This window comes from Cervus elaphus, chromosome 2, assembly GCF_910594005.1.
Source record: "Cervus elaphus chromosome 2, mCerEla1.1, whole genome shotgun sequence".
NCBI lineage: Eukaryota > Metazoa > Chordata > Mammalia > Artiodactyla > Cervidae > Cervus > Cervus elaphus.
This window is the reverse complement of record NC_057816.1, coordinates 21,324,106-21,350,974: the sequence shown is the minus strand read 5'-3', so window position 1 is coordinate 21,350,974 and position 26,869 is coordinate 21,324,106. Positions and strand designations below refer to the sequence as shown.

General features: G+C 43.4%; 1 protein-coding gene across 1 annotated transcript; it reads left to right on the top strand.

Moving 5' to 3' along the window:
* The first annotated feature begins 1,233 nt into the window (after window positions 1–1,233).
* Window positions 1,234–24,652, top strand: LOC122704902 (secreted protein of Ly-6 domain 1-like). The gene is made up of 3 exons (XM_043920004.1): window positions 1,234–1,392; window positions 22,768–22,881; window positions 23,993–24,652. Exons 1-3 carry the CDS (start codon window positions 1,320–1,322, stop codon window positions 24,115–24,117), a joined length of 312 nt encoding a protein of 103 aa, XP_043775939.1. The 5' UTR covers window positions 1,234–1,319; the 3' UTR covers window positions 24,118–24,652.
* Window positions 24,653–26,869: the final 2,217 nt, after the last annotated feature.

Here is a 26,869-nt window from a genome sequence, read left to right as displayed (position 1 = left end):
AGTTAAGACAAGTATATAATCTTCAATTTATACAAGTTACAGAACGTAAAGTCTTATTGAATTGTAAGTTTCCTATAGCTATAACAAAAGGAAATGGAACACAGGCTTGTATAAAATATGATTGAGTATAGCGAAAGAAATAATTGCTATGGCTGTGATTGGTCCTTGTGAAATGTCCGGTCCAAGTCCCAAGTTCCTCAGTGCTTGCAGCAAGCTTCCAGATATCCCATTGTTCAGGCCCAGTCTGTTTATCGAGGACGATTCGAGGACGAGGGGGGGCCATTCCACTGTCATGCCATCCAAGAAGTCCTCTGTCATGGTGATGCTCCATTGTAGTATTGGTAACCTTCCATGCCACTTGGATAATGTAATCACATACAGTACTGTTAATATCATCTGAGCAATGAAATAACCACATACTGTGGGGTCCCCAATCAACAATTGTATGATTGGCTACAAACATTAATTTTCCTGATTTGGCCTGACATTTGTCCCAATGAACAGGAATATATTTAAAGTTCTTATTAGTAAACCCTTGGCATGTTGTTCTTTGTTCTTTCCCTAATTCTTTCCCTAAAGTTTCAGTAGTATAAACATGGTTCACTGACAAAGAAAGGGCAGTAAATAATCCAAGCAGTGTCCAAAAATCCTTTTTGGGAGGCAGGACGAAAGCCCAAGTTTGTCGACTAACGTTTATACATAATTCTGCTGGGCCCATACATAAAGGAAGGACTTCATAACCTAAAGAGATATTAATTAGTTTCCCTTCTTCTTCAGGGTGTGAGGGCCCTTTAAAGCTCCAGGGAGAAGACATGTGTGTGGAGTCATTAGTCAATACGATTGGTCCTCTCTCCGTCCAGTCTACAACCTAAAGTAAAGGGGGGTTAGGTATGTAAGCCCAGTAAGTGTGATTTATTGATTCAGCTTGAACGGGGGAGGCGCAAACAAGCAAAGCAAGCAGAGCAACGAAAACATTTTCAGGATTCCGAGGTATTCCCTGTTGAGAAACCAGATTTTCAGCTTGATTAGTGAGTGTTTTTCTTTGTCCCCAAGAGGGGAGATCATAAGGTTGATGCCGCTGAGAGTGGCGTTTTCTGGAGATTTTTTAAGCGGTCATGGCCCGTATTGGAATTTCTTCTTCCTGGGGTTTTTGTTGTCTCTCTTTATCTTGAAGGCTGGGGGCCCCCCTGGCTTGGATCTTCCGAAGAGGAAGCCATGTAAGCTCGTTGGATCCATCTGGGGAAATACAAGCATACCCCTTTCCCTGTAAGATTAATTTTCCAGGTTTCCATTGTTTATTTAACCCGTCTTGGTACCAAATGGGCAGAGGAAAAGAAGAATCCTTCAATTCTTCGAAATGTTTTTCTGCTCTAGTCAAGATATCTCCTTGTGGTAAGTTTAAAAAATTTAAAACAAAGCCATATTAACAATAGTTGTAGGTTTAGAAAATACCTTATGTTGGAATTTAGTAAAATCTGTTTTAGATGAGGAAGACAGCAATGTTCCTATGTATTTTCCTCTTTTTAATTTCTTTATTTGTAATTTTAGTGTGTGATGTGCTCATTCGACTATGCCTTGTGCTTGTGGATTATAAGGAATGCCAGTAATATGTTTAATAGAAAAGGATTGTAAAAATTGTTTGAGATATCTTGAAGTGTAGGCAGGGCCATTGTCTGTTTTAATAGAGCTAGGAGTTCCCATTATAGCAAAGCAGGCTAATAAGTGAGTTATAACGTGATGTGTAGCTTCACCGCGAAGAGGTGTGGCCCATATAAAAGAAGAATTGGTGTAGAAACAGACATGTAGGAAGAGAGATGGAGAAAGTTCAGGACAATGAGTTACATCCATCTGCCATAGTTCATTAGGTTGCAACCCCCGAGGATTAGCACCTTGTGCAATGGGTCAAAGATGTAGGGGTTTACAAGTAGAGCAATTATTAATAATTTCTTTAGCCTGGCGGTATGGGATTTTCCATAGCTGGTGTAGGGAACCAGCATTGTTGTGCAGCAAAGCATGTTGTTCTTCCGGAGTAGCAAAAGGAACAAGTTTATCAGCCTGTTCATTACCATGAGTCATAGGACCAGGAAGGGAAGAATGTGCCCGAATATGGGTAATGTAAATGGGAGAAGTGCGGCTTCTAATAATGGATTGTAATTCTGAAAAAAGTTGTTGAATAATAGGTTGATTGGAATTTATAATAGAGGTTTCTATATTCTTTAATACAAAAACTGACTATAAGGAATCAGAGACTATATTAATGGAGTGAGGATGTAGGCAAATAAGTTGAATAAGAGCATATAATTCATTTTGTTGAGCAGAATGGAACTTACTGTAAAAGACTTTATATTCTTTGAGAGACCAGAATGAGGCTTTGGCATTTTTAGTTCCATCTATATAAAAAACTTCAGCTTGTAGTATAGGCTGTGAGCTGACAATGTGGGAAATAATAAATTCAGTATTTTTGAAAAAATTCCATAGCTTGCTAGATGGATAATGGAATGAAATTTCTCCAAAATATTCTAGAAAGGCTATTTGAAAATCGGTGGAAGTTTGTAATGCATTTTCAAATTGAAATTTATTGATAGGTGTTACAATTTTATTAGGATCAGAGCCAATTAGAGTTTTAGTTCTATTTCTTCCATTGATAATGATAAGAGCAATTAAATCAAGGTAAGGTGTAAGTGACTTTACTCCTCTAAAATGTGTATAGATCCATTCTATTGGGTGTTCTTGTTGGGCAAGAAGTCCTGTGGGAGAATGAAGAGAGGGCAGTACAAATAATTCTAGAGGTAAATCTAATCTGATGCAAGTAAGAAACTGTTTTTGTAATTTATTTTGCACTAAATAGAGTTCCTCTCGTGCTTCTCGAGAAAGTGAACGAGGGCTGTCTAAATTAGGATCTCCTTTCAAAGTATTAAATGGATTAGTTAGTTGATAATTAGCAATGCCTAATGAGGGTCTAATCCAATTTATATTGCCCAAGAGTTTTTGAAAATCATTTAAAGTTGATCATTTATCAGTACAAATCTGAGTTAATTGAGGAATAATACACTGTCTATTAACAATAAATCCTAAGTAATGGTAAGGTGTAGAGGTTTGAATTTTTTCAGGGGCAATGATTAACCCAGAGTTTTTTAAGCATAGTTGAGCTATATCAAACATGTGTTGAGTTTCTAAAACAGATGGAGCTGAAAATAATATATCATCCATATAATGAATAACAAGTCAGGAACCTGTTTTCTCACAGGCTCAAGGGCTTTAGCCACATATTATTGACACATGGTGGGAGAATTCATCATTCCTTGAGGCAGCACAGTCCATTGATATCGTTTATGAGGCCCGTTGTGGTTAGGAAAAGGGAGAGAGAAAACAAATCTCTCTCGGTCTAAAGGGTGTAAAGGCATATTAAGAAAGCAATCTTGTAAATCAATAATAATAATATGCCAGTTTTGAGGAATAGTAGTAGGTGATGGGATTCCTGGTTGTAATGCACCCATAGGTTTCATAGATGCATTAACTTTTCTAAGGTCTGTTAAGAGGCGCCATTTGTTAGACTTCTTTTTTATAACAAAAATGGGAGAGTTCCTTGGAGAGCAAGATTCCTCAATATGTTTCAATTCTAATTGTGTGTCTGTAAGTTCTTTAGCAGCCTGTAATTTTTCTTTTGTAAGGGGCCACTGCTCTGTCCAAATAGGCTCGTCATTCTTCCAAATTATTTTAATAATTGCTTTGTTTGTTAAATGAGCAGTGGCCCCTAGGAAAAATGTGGAATGTATATTTGAGTCTGCCATTGCATAAGTAAGTCCCTTCCTATTAGATTAAAGGGTACATTTATCACATAAGGTCTTAATGTTGCAGGTTGGCCTTCTGGTCCCTCACATGGGTATATTTGAACACTTTGATAAACTTCTTGTACTTTAGTTTGAGAAATTCCTGCAATATGGCAAGAGACCTTTTGTACAGGCCAGGATTTGGGCCATAAATGTTTGGAAATAATAGTAATATCAGATCCAGTGTCAAAGAGACTGGAAAATCTTTTACCATTAATTTTGATATTTATGTATTTGGTCGGGCATACTCAGATACTAATGATGTCCATAAAGATTGTTTTTGATCTGTACTGCCGAATCCACCTGTCCGTACATTATTAGAGGAGTTAATAGAAATGTAAGGTAAAAGAAGTAATTGAGCAATTTTGTCCCCCTTTTTGAATTGCCATAGAATCTGAGATGACATCATAATTTGAATCTCTCCTTTATAATCTGAATCGATTATTCCAGGGTGAACAGTAATTCCTTTAGAAGTCAGACTAGATTGGCCAAGCAAAAGACCGAAAGTTTGTGGGGGCAGGGGTCCAAAAAGTCCGGTAGGCACTCTAGTAGGGACTGCTTGAGGGTAAAGGAAAAAATCATTTAGGGCTGGTATATTGACGGCAGCACTGCCGGGTGTGGAGGGTTTGAGGGAAAAGATAGAATTTGCCCCTGGTTTTTGTTGTAGGGGACCTGGGGGGTCCCCTGTTTGGAGTTTCCCGGAATAGGCTTTCCATCAATATCAAATTTAAATTTACAGTTTTGGGCCCAATGCATTCCTCTACGGCAGCGAGGACAAGTTTTTGGTATTTTATTAGCCTTCTTAGGGCAGTCCCTTTTTAAATGATTTTTATCTCCACAAATAAAGCATCCTTCATTTCCCTTTCCAAAGGTAGCAGCCATTGCCTCAACTAGCATCTGCATCTTTTGAGTTTCTGATCCTAGATTGCGACAAGCTTTCAAATAATCAATAATAGTTCCATTCTCATGAATTGGAGCGATAGCTCTTTGACATTCCTGATTTGCATTCTCATAAGCAAGTAATCTCTCTAGCTGTCTTTTAGCTTCTTCTCCGATTACAGTGCGGGAAATAGCAGTTTCTAATCCAGCCAAAAAAATCAGCATGACTTTCATTAGGTCCTTGTAATATTTTAGTGTAACTACTTGTAGGCTCTCCTTGAGGAGTACTTGGATCCCAAGCTTCAAGGGCCACTGTTTTTAATTGTTCATGCAACAAACGAGGGCATTGTATTTGAGCTTCTATAGTATCAAATTGTCCGGAGCCAGTTAACATTTCATAAGTAATTTGATTTTGGGGAGTGCCAGCTTGAGCATTCTTGTTAGCATGATCTCTGGCTATATCATGAAACCACATTGTCCATTGAAGATATTCTCCGGGTTTAAGGAGAGCTTTTATTAAAGTTCGCCAATCATAGGGAATAAAGTTTCCAACAGAAGATGTCACAACATTTAGAAGCTCTCTTGTAAAAGGTGAATGTGGGCCATACATAGTTACATTTGTTGCATGTGAAAAAGATTAATACTGTCATATTGAGGTATTATGTGCCCTTGAGTGTCAGAATTTCTTAAAACTGGAAAGACAGAAAAAACATTGGCATCAGAAACTTGTGACTGCAAGGCCAGTAAATCAGAGAGTCTCTGTTGCTGAGGAAAGTGGATAAGTGCTGATTTTTTGTAAGTATGAGTCTGCGTCAAGGACTTATCATAATTGTCCATAAGAGCATTGGCAGTTTTGGTATCAATAAATGCCTCAGGAGAGTCGTTATCTGAATCATTAAGTTTTAACAAAGAAGAGACCTCTGGATACCTGCCTGCTGGCAGAGGAGAAGGAGGAGGAGGAGTTGGAGCAGCCGGGGCAAGGCTAATAGGAAAGTTTTGAAATATTTTACATTGTTCTAATTGAGCCTTTTGTAAAGTGTCATCATCTAGTTCATATTCATGCAATAAGTGTTCTGTCTGTTGTCGAATATCGTGAGGGCTAGAATTACCTTGAAATGGTAGCATTACAGCTTTAATGAGAGCCCATAAGGGCCAAAAATCAATTGGAATATTTTCTCCTTGCCCAGTGGCTTATTCAACATTTTCTTTGACCCGGTGCCAAATTTCTAAATCAAAACTGCCTTCATCAGGGAACCAGGGATTATGTTCAACTACTGTTTGAAGGCAAGCTTCTATTCGTTGGTGTGAAACCAGAAGTCCCTGAACTTTAAACAAATGGTGAAGTAAAGTAGAAAAATGATGGGGCTTTCCAGCCGTTTGACCCATGCCTTAGTGCTTACCCACCTCAATAGGTCCCTGAGTCACTCCACCCGATATGCCACGTATACCAGAGTCCCTGTTTCTTGGCGCCACTTTTTGGGGTCCTTTAATGGACTGGAACCTGGTGGTATGGAGTCAACAATAAGAAAGTAAAAGAGAGAAAGAGGCTGATATCCCGTGGCTTACGCAGAGGACCAATAAAGTCCTTGACACAGGACTTGCATCGCTCACGAAGGCACCAGGTGCCCTCTCGAGGGGGTGAAGGCACAAAGTGCCTTCTCGAGAGGGTCTTAAAAGCCCAGGCAGGAAAGTGAGCATGATGGGTCTCCACGCTCTAGAGAGTCAGCCAGAAAAAGAGAGAGAGAGAGAGACAAAAAAAGACCCAGGGACCTAAGCTCTGATGAAGCAAAGGTGCTTTAATGATTTTTCTATGAGTATATATAGGCTGTAGTTCAAGAAACTTCTTTCGGGAATGATAGAGATCAGAAAACCAAACATACAGTAAAACCGTTACCAAGGGAACAAGGGGTAATCCTAGTCACAAGGTCAGGAGACAATCCATATCTCATGAAGGGGGAGCAAGACTAAGCAGTTTTGTCCTAAAGAGAATGTTTACTAAAGGAGACCCAAGCCTGCCTCACACAATGACCTCAGTTCCTGGGAGCAGCGTGCTGTTCCGCTTGAAGAGGGACAAAGGACTTATGAGAGGCAGCACGTAGGAATCCTCCCGTCAAACACTCCCTGAACTCGTGGCATGTATCTTTATTAATTTTTACCTGAATGTGTGTAGAAGATGTTCTGTGTCAAAGGTATTTTTAAATTAATGCTCTCATAGTAGTAATGTGTGTGACTCCCCTTGCTCTAGACTTTACTCTTGGGGTGATGCAATAAAAGTAGAAAAGTCTCCTACAAAAGTGGCTGCATAGTCCATAGGTGAAAGTGGAAGAAAATGGATTTGGGGCCATTTATTTACCAGAGAGAGAGAGAGAGAGCGCTGTCCTCAGACTTTCTATAATTCAGTTCAGTTCATTCACTCTGTCATGTCCGACTGTTTGCAACCCCATGGACTGCAGCACGCCAGGCCTCCCTGTCCATCACGAACTCCCAGGAGTTTACTCAAACTCATGACCATTGAGTCAGTGATGCCATCCAACCATCTCATCCTCTGTCGTCCCCTTCTCCTCCTGCCTTCAATCTTTCCCAGCATCAGGGTCTTTTCCAATGAGTCAGCTCTTCTCATCAGGTAGCCAAAGTATTGGAGTTTCAGCTTCAGCATCAGTCCTTCCAATGAATATTCAGGACTGACTTCCTTTAGGATGGACTGGTTAGATCTCCTTGCTGTCCAAGGGACTCTCAAGGGTCTTCTCCAACACCACACTTCAAAAGCATCAATTCTTCAGCACTCAGCTTTCTTTATAGTCCAACTCTCACATCTATACATGACCACTGGAAAAACCATAGCTTTGACCATATGGACCTTTGTTGGCAAAGTAATGTCTCTGCTTTTTAATGTGCTGTCTAGATTGGTCACAGCTTTTCTTCCAAGGAGTAAACAATTAATTTCATGGCTGCAGTCACCATCTGCAGTCATTTTGGAGCCCAAAAAGATAAAATCTGTCACTGTTTCCACTGTTTCCCCACCTATTTGCCGTGAAGTGATGGGATCAGATGCCATAACCTTAGTTTTCTGAATGTTGAGTTTTAAGCCAACTTTTTCACTCTCTTCTTTCACTCTCATCAAGAGGCTCTTTAGTTTTTCTTCACTTTCTGCCATAAGGGTGGTGTCATCTCCATATCTGAGGTTATTGATATTTCTCCCAGTAATCTTGATTCCAGCTTGTGTTTCATCCAGCCCAGCATTTCTCATGATGTACTCTGCATATAAATTAAATAAGCAGGGTGACAATATACAGCCTTGACGTACTCCTTTCCCGATATGGAACCAGTCTGTTGTTCCGTGTCCAGTTCTAACTGTTACTACCTGACCTGCATACAGATTTCTCAAGAGGCAGGTCAGGTGGTCTGGTATTCCTATCTCTTGAAAAATTTTCCACATTTTGTTGTGATCCACATAGTGAAAGGCTTTGGCATAGTCAAAAAAGCAGATATAGATGTTTTTCTGGAACTCTCTTGCTTTTTCAATGATCCAATGGATGTTGGCAATTTGATCTCTGGTTCCTCTGCCTTCTCTAAATCCATAAGGAGTTCAGGCTTTCCTGAAAGGAGGGAGGAAAACTTGCTCCTTGGAGACTTCCTGAATTCTCCCTGCACGTCTCTGCTATGTAAATGCCTCTAGGGGCCATCATTTGTCCTTGACTTTCTCAATCTAGGCTTCCCTTGTGGCTCAGGTCAAGAATCTGCCTGCAATGCAGGAGACCCAGGTTCAATCCCTGGAGGGGGAAGATCCCTTGGAGAAGCATGAATGGCAGCTCACTCTGGTATTCTTGCCTGGAGAATTCCATGGACAAAGGAGCCTGGCAGGCTACAGTTGATGGGATCGCGAAGAGTTGGACACAACTGAGCGACTATCTTTCTTCTCAACCTAGAGTTGTCTCCAAGGCACCAGGCTCCTTCCTGTCTGAAATGTAAATGCCTAAGGGTGAGTGTTGCAGTCTTCCTGGGAGTTTAACCCAGGGACCTAGTTCAGGCAGTAACTTCTTGGCCCTTTCAGAGAGATAAGGGAAGTATATTATTCTCCTGAATCAGAGCAAATAAGTAGACAAGGAATTAGATTGAATCCTTCTGGTCTGTGAAAAGGGAAGTGTTCCCCAGAAGAGTGAGAGCAAACACTTCTTATCTTTAAACTGTGTATGTGTCCATGTCCCAGGAGGCTAGACCTTTTATATGAGCACCAAGAAATCCAGGGAATATTTATTTCTCAACAACATGTTCAAAATAATTTTTAATATACATGTGAGGGGAAGAAAACCCACTTTTTTCCTTTTAACATCTTTTATTGTGTCATTGTGCTTCCCCAGTGGCTTAGGTGGTAAAGTATCTGCCTGCAATGCAGAAGACCCAGATTTAATCCCTGGGTCAGGAAAATCCCTTGGAGAAGGGAATGGCAACCCACTCCAGTATCCTTGCCTGGAGATTCCCATGGACAGAGGAGCCTGTCAGGCTACAGTACGTGGGGTCACAAAGAGTTTGACATGGCTTAGCAACTATCACTTTCATTGTGTCATTGGGATGCACTTTTAAAAAATTATTTACTTATTTTTTACACCAAAAACATTTTGTATTGGGGTATACCAATTAACAACAATGTGATAGTTTCAGGTGAATAGTGAAGGGACTCAGACATACATATACATGTTTCCATTCTCCCCCAAACCTCCACACACATCTACACTGGCACGTAACATTGAGTTCCACGTGCTATACAATAGGTTTTTGTTGGTTATCCATTTTAAATACAGCAGAGTGTACATGAACTCTTTGGGATGCATTTTATACATAGTATATGTTATTTGGCAGAAATCTCTCTATTAGTGTTACCACCCTCCCACCCCTCACCATCTGCATTGGCTGTCCAACTGGGAATGTCTTTTATTTCACCTTCATTTTAAAAAGATTTCATGCTGTGCTGGGTATTTTCTAGTTGCAGTATGAGGGCTTCTCATTGTGGTGGCCTCTTTGCAGTGGAGCATGGGCTATAGGCACATGGGCTTCAGTAGTTGTGGCTCCTGGGCTTAGCTGTTCTGTGGCATGTGGGATCTGTGGAGCACTCTACCAAGGTCACGGGTGTGCAGCCCGGTAACAAGGTCCTAGGACAAAAATCTCTGAAGCTGACCAAGCCCCATAGCAACTGTTGCCATGAGCCTTTGGATCTACACCGGCCAGTTCCCAGACTCCATACTAGATAAAATATCCACCCTATTACGCACCCTATAGCATCCTAACCAACCACTTAATGTCACTCTTCCAGGAGGAATGTTCTTTGTCTTGAGGCTATAAAAATTGGCTACTAGCCTGCGAAAGGGTTCAGCTCCCCCTTGAGCCAGCCTGTTCTAACAGTGTTGTTCAGTCACTTGGTCGTGTCTGACTTTTTGCGACTGCAGCACACCAGGCTTCCCTGTCCTTCACCATCTCCCAGAGCTTGCTCAAACTCATGTCCATTGAGTCAGTCATGCCATCCAACCATCTCATCCTCTGTTGTCCCCTTCTCCTTCCGCCTTCAATCTTTCCCAGCTTCAGGGTCTTTTCCAGTGAGTCAGTTCTTCACATCAGGTGGTCACAATATTAGTGCTTCAGCCTCAGCACCAGTCCCTCCAATGAATATTCAGGATTGATTTCCTTTAGGATTGACTGGTTTGGTCTTGATGTCCAAGGGACTCTCAAGAGTCTTCTCCAACACCACAGTTCAGAAGCATCAATTCTTCCATGCTCAGCCTTCTTTATGGTCCAACTCTCACATCTGTACATGACTACAGGGAAAACCATGAAAGTGAATGTGAAGTCACTTAGTTGTGTCCGACTCTTTGCAACCCCATGGACTGTAGCCTACCAGGCTCCTCCGTCCGTCCACGGGATTTTCCAGGCAAGAGTACTGGAGTGGGTTGCCATTTCCTTCTCCAGGGGGATCTTTCCTACCCAGGGATAGAACCCAGGTCTCCTGCATTGTAGGCAGACACTTTTACCTTCTAAGCCATCAGGAAAAAAAACCCATAGCTTTGACCATATGGAACTTTGTCGGCGTAGTGATGTCTCTACTTTTTAATATGCTGTCTAGGTTTGTCAAAGCTTTTCTTTCAAGCAGCAAGCGTCTTTTAATTTCATGGCTGCAGTGACCATCCACAGTGATTTTGGAGCCCAGGGAAATAAAGTCTGTCACTGTTTCCATTGTTTCCCCATCTATTTGCCATGAAGTGATGGGACCAGATGCCATGATCTTAGTTTTTCAACTGTTGAGTTTTAAGGCAACTCTTTCACCTTCATCAGGAGGCTCTCCAGTCCCTCTTCCCTTTCTGCTGTTATGGTAGCATTGCCATGTCCTCTGGCCTCCACTAGTTCTGAAGAGAAGTCAGCTTTTAACTTTACTGAGGAAGTCCCTTGTATGTCATGGGTCATTTTTTTTTTTTTTTTTTTTATGCTGCTTACAAGATTTTTTTTTTATCTTTAAACATTTTTACTATGATAATCTTAGGTATAAATCTCTTTTGGGTTTACCCTATTAAGAATTTGTTGAGCTTTCTGGATAATGTACCTGTCAGGGTTCCCCAGAGAAACAGAAACAACCATATTGTTATAAAGAAGTCAATTCTGACTCCAAGTTGGAAACTATTTATTTGACTTGCTTCTTGTTGCTTTTGTTATTATAATCATACACAATGGCCTGCATCAGTGGACCCTGCCTGTATGCCTGACTATTAAACTTAAGAGCCTTTGTTCATCTCATAGAGAGATAATCTGGCCCTGCCCACCTGTGAATGGCTAGACAAAAAGAAGAGATTAACACACCCCTTCCATAGGCCAGTCCTTCCTGGAGATGTTTTGCAAGACTGAAGACCCTTTTCACTTCCTCACTGCCTCTCCCTCTCTATTCTTGTCTTTGATTTTAGTTCTTCATTGCTTCTCTCTCTCTGACTCTGTAAGAACCTGGCATCCAGACTCTGACAAGATGGCTACTTTGAGACATTATTCTGCCATCTTCTCAGTCAGCTGTCTTTCCAAATAAAGTTGTAATCCTTGCCTCCACATCTCATCTCTTGGTTTCATTGGCCAGTTTTCCAAATTCGTTCCAAGCTTGCTCTGCTCACTGCACGAGAGGCCAATGAATCCGAGGCTGACCGAGAAGATGGCAGACTAATGTCTCAAAGCAACCATCTTGTCAGGGTCTGGATGACAGATTCTTTCACAGAGTCAGAGAGAGAGAAGCAATGAGGAACTAAAGTCAAAAGGCAGAATAGAGAGGGAGAGGCAGTGAGGAAGTAAAAAGGGTCTTCAGTCTTGCAAAACATCTCTGGGAAGGGCCAGCCTTTGGAAGGGGTGTGTTAATCTCTTTTTTGTAGCCACTCACACATGGGCAGGGTCAGATTATCTCTCTCTGAGCTGAACAAAGGCACTTTAGTTTAACATTCAGGCATAGGGGTAGGGTCCTATGAGGCAAGCCATTATGTATGGTTACAATAACAGCAGCAATGAAAAGCAAGTCAAAGAAACAGCTTCCAACATGGAGTCACAATTGGCTTCTTCTCTGCAACACTGGTGAGCCCTGAGGGAATTTAGGATGTGATACTAGCCCCAGATAGCTTAGGTGCATAGCAAAGGAATGATTTCAGTGAGCTTAGACTCTTGGGTCTTCCCATACCTAGAAAAGCACTAAATTCTTTAACTTGGGATATCTGATTTTCTTTAATTATTGATAAAGTTTTAACATAACTTTCAACATGGACTTCCCCAGTGGCTCAGTGGTAAAGAATCTGCCTACTAATGCAAGAGACATGGGTTCAATCCCTGGGTCAGGAAGATTTCCTGGAGAAGGAAACGGCAACCAACTCCAATATTTTGTTGCCTGGGAAATCCCACGGACAGAGGCACCTGTTGGGCTACAGTTCATAGTATCAAAAAAGAGTTGGACACAGCTAAGCGACTGAACAACAACTCAACTTTTAGACTGCACTTTTTTTTTTCAGCTGAAACCCCTACCCCAGCTTTATTGAGGTATACATGCATGTTAAGTTGCTTCAGTAGTGTGAGTTTGTGTGACCCTATGGGCTGTAGCCTGCCAGCCTCCTTTGTCCATGGGATTCTCCAGACAAGAATACTGGAGCGGATTGTCATGCCCTTCTCCAGGGATCTTTCTGACTCAGGGAATCAAATCTATGTCTCTATGTCTCCTGCATTGGCACGCAGGTTTTTTACCGCTAGTGCCACAGGAAGCCCTTACTGAGATATAATTGATAATGACAATTATGCATATTTGAAAGATACAGTGTGATGGTTTCACGTATGTACACACTGTGAAATGCTTACCACAGTCAAGCTAATTAAAATATCTATGGGATTTCCCTGGTGAATGAGTGGTAAAGAATCTGCCTGCCAGTGTAGGAGACACAGGTTCGATCTTGGTCCAGGAAGGTCCCACATGCCACAGAGCATGTGGTGCATGGGCCATGACTACTGAGCCTGTGCTCTAGAGCCTGGGAGCCTCAACTACTGAGCCCGTGTGCTGCAACTGCTGAAGCCCACACACCTAGAGTCTGTGCTCTTCAACAAAAGAAGCCACAACTCTGCAACCAGACAGTAAGCCACAACTCTGCAACCAGACAGTAACCCCTGCTTGCCACAGCTAGAGAAAAGCCAGCACACAGCAACAAAGACCCAGTATAGCCAAAAACAAATAATAAATAAATGAAATTATTTTTAAAAATCTATCTTACATAGTTATCTTTGGGGGGGGTGTGTGTGTTGTAAGAACGCTTAAGATCTATTCTCTTAGCAAATGCCAAGTACACGATATAGTTTTGCTAAGTACAGTCACCATGCTGCACATTAGATCTCCAGAACTTAGTCATCTTACAATGAAAATTTGTGCCCTCTGACCAACATCACCCCCTCCACACCTCCCACCCCCCAGTCACAGGAGGTTTTTCTTGCCTGTTTTTTCTTTTTTTCTGTGTATGGGTCACACTTTCCTGTTTCTTTGCATTTCTCATGATTTGGGGTTGAAAACTGAACATTTAAACAAATAATCACTGCAATTCTGGATATTGATTCCTGCTCTTTCACCTTACCTCCCAGCATTTGTTGTTTTTGTTGTGATTTTCTGTTTATTTGTTTAGTGAATTGGTTGGACTACTGTGATAGGGACAGAGTAAAGGGACAAAGTAGGTGATTAGTTAATCCCACCAGAGGATTATAAGTGGAAAAAAATATGAGAGACCCCTTAAGCTAATGATTACTCAAGAAAGCAGGTTTGCTTAATCACAAAACCAAGCAGGCTTGCTTAGCAACAAAACCATGAAACAAAAGCGTGAGACATGCCCCAAAACAATAAAACAATGGTGGCATGAGACCCACAGCCTACCCGATGAGCTCAGTAAATGAATGATCCCTAGGACATGTGCTCTGCACACACAAAAACAGTAATTTGTGAGCCTAGCTTGACCATGTAGGAACAAGAAAATTCCCCTGGTCAACTGGAGAAGGAGCTGATGACAGAAGCATGATGTCTATTCAAAAAAGACCAAGAAGTTCTTCTCCACATCCCCACTTTTCCTTTGATTATAAACCTGTAGCCCCATAAGTTCTCAGGGCATGGTACCCTCTCGTCCACCTACTTGTAAGCCTCACAAGCATCTTATTCTAATATATCACTTCTTATCTATCACTCTGCTGTGTGTGCTCAGTAACACAGCTGTGTCCAACTCTTTGCAGCCCCATGGACTATAACTCACCAGGCTTCTCTGCCCATGGAATCTTCCAGGCAAAAATAGTGGAGTGGGGTGCCATTTCCTACTCTAAGGGATCTTCCCTGACCCAGAGATTGAACCTGCGTCTCTTGCATCTCCTGCATTGGCAGAGTGATTCTTCATCACTGCATCACCTGGGAAGCTCACCTATCACTTTGCCTCTCACCAGATTATTTTTGTGCTGAGACATAAAGGACTATGGTACCGGTGTCCTTCAGAGCCGCCAGAGATGACACCCCAGCAGTTTCAAGTGTAGTGAAAGCTATTTCCCCTGTAGTGTGTCAGCTCTGATGTCACCCTTAGAGGACATAGTTTAGAGCATGGTCACAGTCTTCCTGGGATGAGAGGGGTATGCCAGATCTTTCCCTGATTTTCTGTGAAACTGTCATTACACAAAGCTGTGGACTTCATGCTGACGGTCTCCTGGGACATGAAAATCTTCAGAGTCTGATTCAATTATTTTCAGGCCCCTTTGCAAAGGTCAACCTTCAGCCCAGTCTTTCATATCTGTTCTGCCCCAAGTAGGATTTTCTTAGCTGTTTCTCTCTCTGGGTCTCTCTTGTAAACTAGCTAACCTACAGCTTATGGTGTTCCTTGCAGGGAGGTAAGAGTCTTTTCTTTGCTTACCACCAAAATCTCCATTGTTTTTGAGGGCGTCCTTTTTCTTGAACATCCCCACACTCTGTTTAAAATCAAGTTTGTTCTTTTGGGGGAGAACTTCAGATTCTTATATTCTTATGGAATGCTGACATCCAAACGAAAGCAAACTTTCATTTCATCAACCTGGCCTCTTCAATGGCTTTTGAGTGACAAGCATCTGGATCCCACTTTTGGTGGCATTACCTGCCTGGATTCTCACTGTTCCTACTGAGATTTAGTAGATTTTCTTGAAAAAAAAAAAAAAGTTTCTTGATTTGCTGTATGCCCCTATGACAATTTTCGGAAATTTAGAATGATTGTATTTAAGATCGTTTTTGCCAGTGATAGTTATTTCATTGGATGGTGTGGGGATGGGTCAGCAGATTTTCTCCTGACACAGTTCTAGAAAGTGAGTTCTCCACTAGCTGTAGTCCAGCATCCAGAATAGAAAAGAAAATTTCATTTTAAAAGGAAAAATGAGATTCAAAAAAATAATGAGAACTCTGGGTCGCTTGTGAAACAGAGCAGGACCCTATCTATGGTGCTTCCCCCACCCCACCCCCCATGTCCTCCACCTGTCTTTTTTCTGTGGAAAACTTTAGTCAAAGAATATGTTTAATCAGAGAAATGAGAAATACGGAAATAAAGGAAAACAGTCAAAGGAGACCAAATAATAATAATATGGCCATTAAATATAGTCAAGGACTTTTAGTTCTTTCTCAAGAGAAGTGAAAGTTACTCAGTCTTGTCCAACTCTTTGTGACTCCATGGACTCTAGCCCGCCAGGCTCCTCTGTCCGTGGAATTCTCCAGGCAAGGATACTGGAGTGAGTTGCCATTGCTTCTCCAAAGGATCTTCCTGATCCAGGGATCGAACCCGGGTCTCCTGCATTGCAGGCAGATTCTTTCCCATCTGAGCCACCAAAGACTATAGATAATATTTTGAGCTGCATCCTGAGAGCTGTTTTATAGATATGAGAACACTAGGGTGAAGAACTTAGCTACATTATGACCAAACAGTACCCATGACATAAGCTGCCACAATTCTCTGAGAATTCATCTAAAAACGGGGGGAACAAATGGACCCTGGACCTGAAGATTCACTAAACCTGAAACAGTCAAGATGATGCGGGCCAGACTATCAATGACCAGTGTGAAGCCGCTGACTGTGCTGTTTCTGCATGTGGCCCCTTCCTTCTGTCTATAAAAGCTCTTGCCCCACTGATTACCCGGGGAGGGAGGGGAGTCAGCCTTTGGACAACGTCCACCACCCTCCCTGCCCACCTCCCCCTACCCCCCAGGTGCCAACACTTGAAATAAAGCAAACTTTCCACCAACCTGGCCTGTTTTTTGGCTTTTGAGGGGTGAGCAGCCAGACCCCCCAACACTCTTTCGGTAACACTTGTAGTACAGATCTTGATGACCTGGGGAGAAATACTCCACTTTGTTCCTATTTGCCAAAAAGTGAAAAAAAACAAATGCAGTTGTGTTTCATTTCCAAGAAAGGAGACAATACTACCGAGACAGGCAGGGATCCTTTGCTCGAGTGCTTGTATATGATAAACAGGCTGGGACAATTTGCTCCAGGGCTTGTAACTGACAAATGTCTCCTTGAGCAAAAAAAAACCCCCACAGAAACTAAAAATAACTGTGTACATGTGCAGTTGGAACAGATTATGGACAAGATAAAAAGAGACCAAAGCCCCAATTTCTGAAGAGCTGGAAGCAAATGTAGGGTATATGCATGGCCCCTGCACTCACCACCACTAAAGGGGTGGGCGAACCACCTAAGTAACCCCTCTTGCCTGACCCCTGGACACACCCCTACCATCACCCCATATAAGGAACAAGTTTGTCTCCCCTGAGCGAGTAAGCGAGCAAGTGAACCTGTTGCTTGTTCCCACTTCCCCTGCTGCAGCAGGGGCCCCAATAAAGCTTTGCCTGAATTTTCTGTCTGGCCTCTGATCAACTTCTATTGATTAAGACCAAGAACCCTGGTTGGTAACACTATCATCAAAATCTATTTGTGTCTGGCCTGCACTTTACAAAGTCTAAGCATGTGTTTATTTCCCTAGCTTATTTTAATAAGAGAATCCTTAATAGCAGATTTTTATCCACACCATACTTCAGTAGTTATGTTCAGTATGGTAAACCTCTTAAATGGTAAAACATCACTAATTTAACCGAATTCCCAGGTCCCTAGGTGATGTAAATCAGACTCTAGTCTTCAATTTTACCATTGTGCAATGGGGACACAAGAGAGTCAGCTCTTCTTACATACCTTGGCTTCCTCAGTAGGGCCAGTGGCAGTGAGCAAGGCCAGTAATTGCTGGAAAGAATGTAGGGCCCTCGTTCCTTCAGGCACTCTGTCGTCTTTGTCCGGGAAAGTGTGAGCCTTTGCCTGTGCTGCCATTGGCTGCTCCTCCCAGCCTGGAATTATAAAGTCGGGATCTCAGAGGCTCCTGAGGCTGTGGTTTAGTCCTGCCTTCTCCAAGTCTTTGGGGCTGGAGCCAGATCCAGAGATGGCTAAGTGCCTCCTGCTACTGCTGCTGGCGGTCCTGTCCTCACAGCTCGGACTCCTGCAAGGTGAGCTCCCCTGCTCCCCCCACCGCCCCCCTACCCCCCAGCATGTACGAGGACAGAGGGGAACCTGGGTGAGTGGCAGCTTATGGTTCTAGGCATTGCCTGTCTCTTCCACTTTTTGTCTACCTGCCTAGATATTAGAATGTCCAAGAGATAAGATGACCATTTACCCTATAATCTGGGGGCATTCTGCTTTTGTAGGAATTCATTTCAATATCTTTTTTGCTTGAAAGTCTGTTTTTCATAATTTCAACTGGTTAAACATTTTTGAAAGCTGAAATGCTTGGGTGCTTCATTTGTTGAACACTTGAAGATGTTAAACTGTTGGGGTTATACGATAGAAACAGGACGGATCCTCACCCAAACTTGGATTATATGTCAAGACTGAGGATGCCACATACGTACCAGGAGGGTAGGAAAAGCCTTTTTAGTTATCTCGTGAGGCTTTCTTGGGAGAGCAGGGCTTACTGCCAGGTGTCTTAAGATGGCTTGGGGGAGCAGAGAAAAGAGACTCCTGAATTTAGGTGATGGTGAGGAAGAGAGACAGGGCGATGGTTCCTGCATTCAGGTAGGGGCTTGTGTGGTGTGAAACTCCCACCAATATTGAAAGAAGGAGCTCCTGGGGCCCACGTGTGGGACACAAGGGGCAAGACTTCAAGGTTGCCAGTTGTGAAACGTCAAAAACTGGAGTCAGACTCTCTATTACAGGACCAGAGTGCAATGAATACTCATGGGACCTTTTACAAAATGCCCTTCACTTGTTGTAGAACACTTAGATTGAATCCCAATGTAGTTCTTCAGAAGCTTAACCATTTTCTGATCTGCTTGATGACAGGGAGCAGGGAGAATTTTTACTGAAGACTATTTTTTATTCCACATTACCTTTACCACGAAACTTTTACAGTTCAGTTATTATACCTGTGGGTGTGTATGTGCACATACATATAGAATATATATTTTCATATATATAGCTCATCATATGTGCTATATAAATACATCAATTATTTTAATATTTATATATTAATAAATATTGTATATATTAATATTTATATATATTTTAATGTACACATATTTAAAATATACTTACATATACATTTATTTATATTCTTTGTGTTTTCCCATTCATACTATATGAATAGTATATATTCATATACTATCTTGTTTGGACACAGGATACAATTCACAATTATGTGTGCATCAAAACCAACTGCAAGGGCAGTTTTTGCTCTCTGGGTTCTCAATTTAGTAACATTTGCTGCAATACTATATTCTACTGGCATTTGTATTTATTTTTCCACTGTAAAAATAAATGAGTTTATATGCTTTGTGGATTTTCCAATTAAATTTATTATAGCATTACAAAAAGGTGTTTTACCTTCTATAGAATATACTTTCATAGCTTTTTTTTACTCCATGATGGATTAAAACTGGAATGATCATTGGCATTAACAGGCACCACTTTTTTCCAATGTTCCTTAGCAAAAGGAATCAGCCTGCTAATAGTTGGTGTTTTGTTTGTTCTGTAAAAGCATAAGAAGACTTGGAGTACAAAATATGAAAAATTAATTTACAAGAGCATACACGATCTAAATGAAAATCCATCATCTGAAGCTGATGAGAATAAAAAATCATTTGTCTGGAAGCTGATTCCAGGAAATACCAGGAGGGGTGTGGGGACGTAAGACAATGTGCAGGCAGGCATGGTTGCTTCAGTCCTGTCCAACTCTCTGTGACCCTATGGACTGTAGCCCACCAGGCTCCTCTGTCCATGGGATTCTCCAGGCAAGAACACTGGAGTGGGTTGCCATGCCCTCTTCCAGGGGATCTTCTCAACCCAGGGATCGAACCCGAATCTCTTATGTCTCTTGCATTGGCAGGCAGGTTCTTTACTACTAGGGCCACCTGGGAACACGCAAAGAAATTAATAAGCTGGACACCATGGTGAACAAATGGAGCCCATCCTGCTGGAAATTGTAGAGGACAGTGTAAGGGATCCAACTCATGGGAGGAAAGTTGGCATATTCATCCACCAATTCCCCATCTGTTCTTGGGAGAAGGATGCTCCCAGGCATATTTGCTCTCCACTGTTTGAGCTGCCCAATGTGCATGATGAGTGAGCCAGTCACATATGCCGCAGGGGCTGCCTCAGGAGGCTGAGGAGGTTGTGGGCTGTGGGTTGGGCAAGAGGAATTGCACCTGCTTCAGCCGGTGACACGTGAGGCCTTTGTTGCAGCTGCTCATATGAAATCATCCAAGGGCAAAGTTCTAATAAAATGACTATAACTTTCAAAAGAATCACTGAAATTCTCAAGCAGATTTGTATCTCCAGTAGGGTTTCATGTGCTCAAGGACATCACAGATCCATGGGTGACGGTAAAAGAATCACTGAAATTCTCAAGCAGATTTGTATCTCCAGTAGGGTTTCATGTGCTCAAGGACATCACAGATCGATGGGTGACGGTAAATATTGACAAGACAGACTGCTCAGGTTATACAGTCATCATTAAGTTTACAGGAAGAGGAATTGAGAGCTCAGTTTTTTTTTTTTTTATTGAGCATGTATTTTTCAAAGTTCATTATTTTTGAAATTTTGGAAACTTTTTTGCAAAATAAAAATGTGTGAGTAAATAAAAACATAAATGTATAGTTTTAAATGACACAAAAAGATAAAACCATGACAAGCACATTGCAATGACCTTCTATTTGCTCTGTTGTAGGTTTCCTAGTCCCTGTTTCCCACATACATACCTCATTTATGTGTGCATGCGAAGTCATTTCATCATCTCCTACTCTTTGTGACCCTATGGACTGTAGCCTGCCAGGCTCCTCTGTCCTTGCGGATTCTCCAGGCAAGAATACTGGAGTGTGTTGCCATGTTGTCCTCCAGGAGATCGTCCCCACGCAGGGTTCGAATCTGGGTCTCTTGCATCTCCTGTATTAGCAGGCAGGTTCTTTACCACTAGCACCACCTGGGAAGCCCTATTTCAATATACCTGACCTATAATTTCTCACATTTTTGCTTGGACGCAGTTGACTCGTGGCTTCCTTCCCAACTTCCAGGTTCCACCAACCCTGTCCTGGGCCTCTGTCACTCTCTTCTTTAAAGTATTGTCTGCCGAGCTGCCAGAGTGTACATGCAAAAAGCTAGTCAATATCACTGCCTATTGAAAAAGCCTCTGATGGCCTTTCCCAACTTCGAATACAATCTCAGTTCTCATGATGGCCTAAATGATGGTCCAAATAAGATGCAAGCCAGGCTGCAGACATCATTTTTACTCTTCCAGTAGGCATATTAAAACACTCAGAAATGTATAAAATTAATATACACTTTATTTAACCCAACATATCTAAACTATTGGGCTTCCCTGGTGGTTCGGTGGTAAAGAATTCTCCTGCAATTCAGGAGCCGCAGAAGATGCAGGTTCAATTCCTGGGTCAGGAAGATCCCCTGGAGAAGGGCATGGCAACCCACTCCAGTATTCTTGCCTGGAGAATGCCATGGACAGAGGAGACTGGTGGGCTACAGTCCATGAGGTCACAAAGAGTCAGACAGGACTATCATTTCAGCATGTAATCAACATCAAAGTCACTGATCAGCAATTTAAACGATTTGTGTGTGTGTGCGCTAAGCGTTTGAAATTGACTTACAGCCCATCTATTTGGACTACTGTCATTCACAGGCTCAACAGCCACACATGGTCCATGAATACCACCCCAGCCGCGCAGGTCTAAGCAGATGCGTGCTTGTGGTCTGAACGCCATCCTCTTCAGTCCTGTTTTACAATACGCTCGCCCTTTTCCACTTTGCCTGTGCTGATGCTTCTGTTTCTCAAACTGGCCAAGCTAATTGGAGCTCAGAAACTCTCTCTGCACTTGCCGGGGTATCTTCCTGGAGCCAGTTTGCCAGCTACTGCCAGTTGTTTTAGTGGTTAGCATAAAAAAAAAAAAATCAGGTTTGAGTTCAAGTCACCCCTGAGAAAGCTCTCTGCGCCCCCCCCCCCCCCCCCCCCGCCCCCAGCCTCCTCACGCTCACTCCTCAATGATCCTCCTTCCCATTGTCCTCATGAGTCACCAGGACCTGAAATAACCTTTCTTATTTCTTCATTGTCAGTCATTTCCCCAATTTATTTGTTTAGTGTTTGATAGATGGAATGGATGTTTCGGTGCTCCCTTCAGCCTCTTATCTCCAACACCTAGAATAGCGCCTCTCACTGGTAGGAGCTCACTGTTTGGTAAATAACTGGGGGACCAGCGACAGCTGGGTGCTCATCGCACGGAGGAAGCAGTGAGGAGCTGAGACCCCGGGCACAGGCGTTTGTCCAGCAGACCCCTCCCTCTCTCCTCGTCCTCATCTCCCTCCCTCCCGCTGTCAATCACCCTCTTTCCCTCCTCCCCCCTCCTCTCCCTCCTCCCCCCTCCTCTCCCTCCTCCCCCCTTCTCTCTCTGCCTTCCTCTGCTAGCTGTCTCCCCCTATCTTGCCTCACTCTCTCCTGATCTCTTTTTCTTCCCAACCGCCTCCGCCCACCTGTCCTGTCTCTCCCTTCCCTGCCCGCTTTTAGGCTGAGTCCTGGGGTCCTCGGGGTTGTCTCTTCAGATGAACAGGAAGGGTGGAGGATGGGGGGCTCTTCCAGAAAGAGAGCAGCAGATGGTGCTGACTTCTCACTCCAGCCCTCATCCGCTCCGCTCCTGCAGATGCCATTCACACGGAACATCTTCAGTGGTGGCCCTGGGGTTGGGGTGATAATCAGCTGGCAAGTGGGATCCGGGGAGCCGCAGTGAAGGACTTGCCCTTCCTCCAGCGGCACCGCGGGTCCCCGGGAGGACGGAGAGCTCTCTGTGCCCAGGTGCAGGTCTGTGCCTAGGGGCACGCATGCCTCCTCCCAGGTGGAAGCCCAGCAGGGAGAAATCACCTGCCTCCAGAACATTCATCAGGAGGAGGGAAACCGTCAGCGCGCAGGCGCCCCTGGGTCACGGGCGCACAGCCTCCTGAGCTGCCGGGAGGCTGGCCTGGAAGAACCTTGTTCTGTTGGTTTGACTTTCCAGCTCTAGAATGTTTCCAGTGCCACAGAGTCAACGCCAGCGGGGTCTGCGAGTCTACAGGAGGCACCTGTCAGACTAAGGAGAACCAGCAGTGCTTTCTGAGGAAGATCTACGAAGGTAGGTGGTGCCTGACAGGTCTCCGGCGTGAACTTTGCTGGAGGTTAGGGGTTGACAGTGGGTGTCCCTCAGGAACCCAGGGAGCAGGAGCTACATAGAAAGGGGTTGGTTTTCTTTTTTTAACCTAAATTAGTGAAGGAAATGGCAACCCACTCCAGTATTCTTGCCTGGAGAATCCCAGGGACGGAGGAGCCTGGTGGGCTGCTGTCTTTGGGGTCGCACAGAGTCGGACACGGCTGAAGCGACTTAGCAGCAGCAGCAGTGAAGCATTATCCCCTCGTTCTGGTACTGGGCTGCCACTGGCCCTTAACGGGAATGGGGACCTTTGAGGGAGGGAGAGGAGAGGGGAGGGAGGAGCGTGGGAGGGAGAGAGGGATGAAGGAGAGAGGGAGGGGTGACTGAGGGAGGGAGGAGGAAGGAAGAGAGGGAGAAAGCAGGGAGTTTAGCTCCTGAAGGTAACTGGAATTAGGCTGAGTGGGACCTGACTGGGATGGGGTTTTGGGGAACTAGGGACATAGATTGGGGGAGAAATGGGCAGGGCGGAGCGGACAGTTTCTATTCATCCTTTCTGTCTTCTCTTGGCGGGGGGGGGCGGAGTGGGGATGGATTGCACTCTAATATACAGAGCTTGGGCTTCCCTGGTAGCTCAGCTGATAAAGAATCTGCCTGCCATGCAGGAGACTCTTCCCTGGGTCGGAAAGATCCCCCGGAGGAGGGCATGGCTCCAGTATTCTTGCCTGGAGAATCCCATGGGCAGAGGCACCTGGCGGGCTACGGTCCATGGTATCGCAGAGTCGGACACGACTGAAGCGGCAGAGCATGCATGCTTGCATACAGAGCTTGCAAAACTATCCCAGGAGAGCCCACCAGGGGGCCCTACCTCCAGTCTCTCAGTTCTAGGTGGCAGACATTCTCTCTTCTGAGAGTATGAGTCCTCCTCCATGAAATGTGCTATTTCCCCCTCATTCTTGATTAGTTGGTTGATGCATTAATCCTGTGCTTCATTCAGGAATATTTAAGGAGCAGTTCCCCCAGGATATGCTGAGCCTCACACCCGTGGGGCTGCGTCCTGGGTTCTGGGGTCTCACTTGTCTTCTCTGCTCCTCTCCAGGTGGCAAGCTTTCCTACGGACACCAGGGTTGTAGCCAACTATGTATTCCCATGAAGCTCTTTAATTTCGATATTACTGTGGAATATAAATGCTGTCAAGACTCGCCTCTCTGCAACAAGTTCTAAAGACAGGGCCCCCAGCTTTTGCCCTGATCTGTTGGATGAAGCTAATTTAGGAATCCCTAAATTGCAAGCCCCCAAGCCACCACAGTCTCCAAGACTCTCTGATCTGAATGTGGATCCCCTGTGAGAAGCAGTCTCAGATTTGATCTATCTTCAGACTCCTTTTCCTTCACTGCGAAAAGCCCCAGGGATGTAGTCTTTGAAACCAAATTGGGATGAAGATTAGTGGGCATAGCTATGTACAAGGGTACTTTCTCCCTTTTCAGGTCCTAATTGGCAGTTACATTGATTGGCTGCTTAAAAAGGCAGGGTCTGGGGAAAGCTGAATTTATGATTCTGCATGTTCTGGAGACAGGAACTGAAGGAGGAGGGGGAGTCTTCCAAGGCTGAAAAAAGTAGAAGTGTGAGGGGCTCCATAAATAATGGGTTAGTTCAGTGGGCTAGGTGGTGTAACTCAAATCTCTTAAGTATCAGTGGCTTAAAAAAAAATGGAGTCGCTTATGTCAAAGGGATCTAAGATGGAGCTGGGAGGCATTAAGGAAATGAAACTTACACACATCCACTGCTAAACCCAACATAACCTTTGAACCCAGCCATCCTGAGACCACCTAGAACTTTTCTTCTTTTCTCCTTAGAGAGCACAGCTTAGCAACCAATCTGCTGCCAGCAAGTGACTGAATGCCTGCCAGCACCAATCATAGTTCTGTAATAATAACTTTGTTTCTTCTCTAGAATGTCTCTGTTGCCTTTATAATCCCCCACTATTGTCTATTGCCCCACCTGGAGCACGTTTGAGTTGCCATTCAAATGGTTGCCTCCCAAAATGCAATTCTTAGGACTCTCAATAAACTCTTTTTCTTATTTGCAGCCTTCTGCATTTTTGGGGTTATTACCTGATAATGGTCTCTGGATGGCCATAGCATGCTTTTGTATTCACAGAATACATGCCACAGGCTGAGCGGGAGAATGGGTGTATTAATAGATACATCTCCTCGAGGGTACAAACTATATGGACATACTAAGATTTTCCTCTGGTCTGGGTTGACTGGGTCAGTGGTGAACACTTGCCAAGTTGTGTCAATAAAATTCTCTTTCCTGGCATTTTGTTATTGGATTTTAGAGGCTAATTTTTTGAACATGATTAGAACTGTAATATGAAACTCATCTGCTTTGGGGCACCCATCTTCAGTCACATGATGGAGAACCAGAGAAAGTCCATCTGCAAAGAACAGAAGACTGGAGATAATTCTGAGTGGTAGAATTATCTTTAGAATAAGAAGCAGAATGCAAGAACTTCCCTGGTGGTCCAGTGGCTAAGACTCCATGCCTCCAAAGCAGGGGGCCTGGGTTCTATCCCTGGTCAAGGAATTACATCTCAGATGCTACAACTAAGACCCAGAGCAGCCAAATAAATAAATAATTTAAAAATAAATAAATATTTTTTTAAAAGCAGCAGAGTGCATATGTGATTTAATTCTGGCACGCTGAGTACCCATTTTTCATCCACCCGTAATCGATGTCTAAATATTTCACCCAAAGGTGCATTTCATTAACAAAGGTGTTGAGTGTCATTACAGTGTATCCCACCTTTGTGACTGTGTCTGCTGTCAGCATTTATATCTTTCTGTGAAGTAGCCAATAATAATAATAATAACAATGATAATAATAATCATAAGTAGCACATATCAAAAGCAGTACCCTTGTATCCATTGTATCTTTTTATTCTCACAGCCCTGTGAGGGAGGTACTATTATTCCCATTTTATAGATGAGGGAACTAGAGACTAAAGGAGTGTGGTAAGTTCCCAAAACTATGGCAGTAGATTTCCACCCAGACAATCTGTCTCCAAAGTTCACAGTGCTGCTCTCCAATCCAAGAGTTATTAATTGGAGCGAGAACGGATCAGTGTTCTCTGTAAGGACCAGAGAGTAAATATTTTAGGTTTTACAGCATGGACTGCAGCCTACCAGGCTTCTCCGTCCATGGGATTTTCCAGGCAAGAATACTGGAGTGGGTTGCCATTTCCTTCTCCATTAGGAGTCATAAGGCCTCTTACAACTATTCAACTCTGCCATTTGTAGCAAAAAGGGAGCCACAGAAAATAGGTAAAGGAATGAGCATGGCTGTGTTCTAAAATTCTTATAGATTTTTTTAGGTTTTTAAATTTTTTTAATGAGAGTATAATTGCTTTACAATATTGTGTTTGAATTTCATATAGCATTTGCGTGTTATACAATACTATTCTTCTCTTGAAGTTTCCAATCTTTAAAAAGGGTTTTGTTTTTTTTAAACTTTTTGTCTTGTATTGGGGTATTGTGGATTAACAGTGTTGTGATAGGACCTCCTAGGTGGTCCAGGGGTTAAGAATCTGCTGCCAGTACAGGGGATGTGGGTTTGATCCCTGGTCCAGGAAGGTTCCACATGCCTCAGGTCACCTAAGCCCATGCGACACAACCACTGAGGCTGCATGCTGCAAGAGGAGAAGCCCCCCACCCGCTAGAGAGAGCCCTCGCACAGCAAAGACCTCGTGCAGCCAAAACTAACCAAAGGAAAAAGAAAATAGGGTAAAGGAAAGTATATACCAAAAAACCACAATGTGGTGATAGTTTTAGGTGACCAGCAAAGGAGCTCAGCCATACATCCGCATGTATCCATTCTCCCTCAAGGACTTCCTTTGTGGCTCAGATGGTAAAGAAGCTGCCTGCAATGTGGGAGACCTGGGTTGGATCCCTGGGTTGGGAAGATCCCCCTGGAG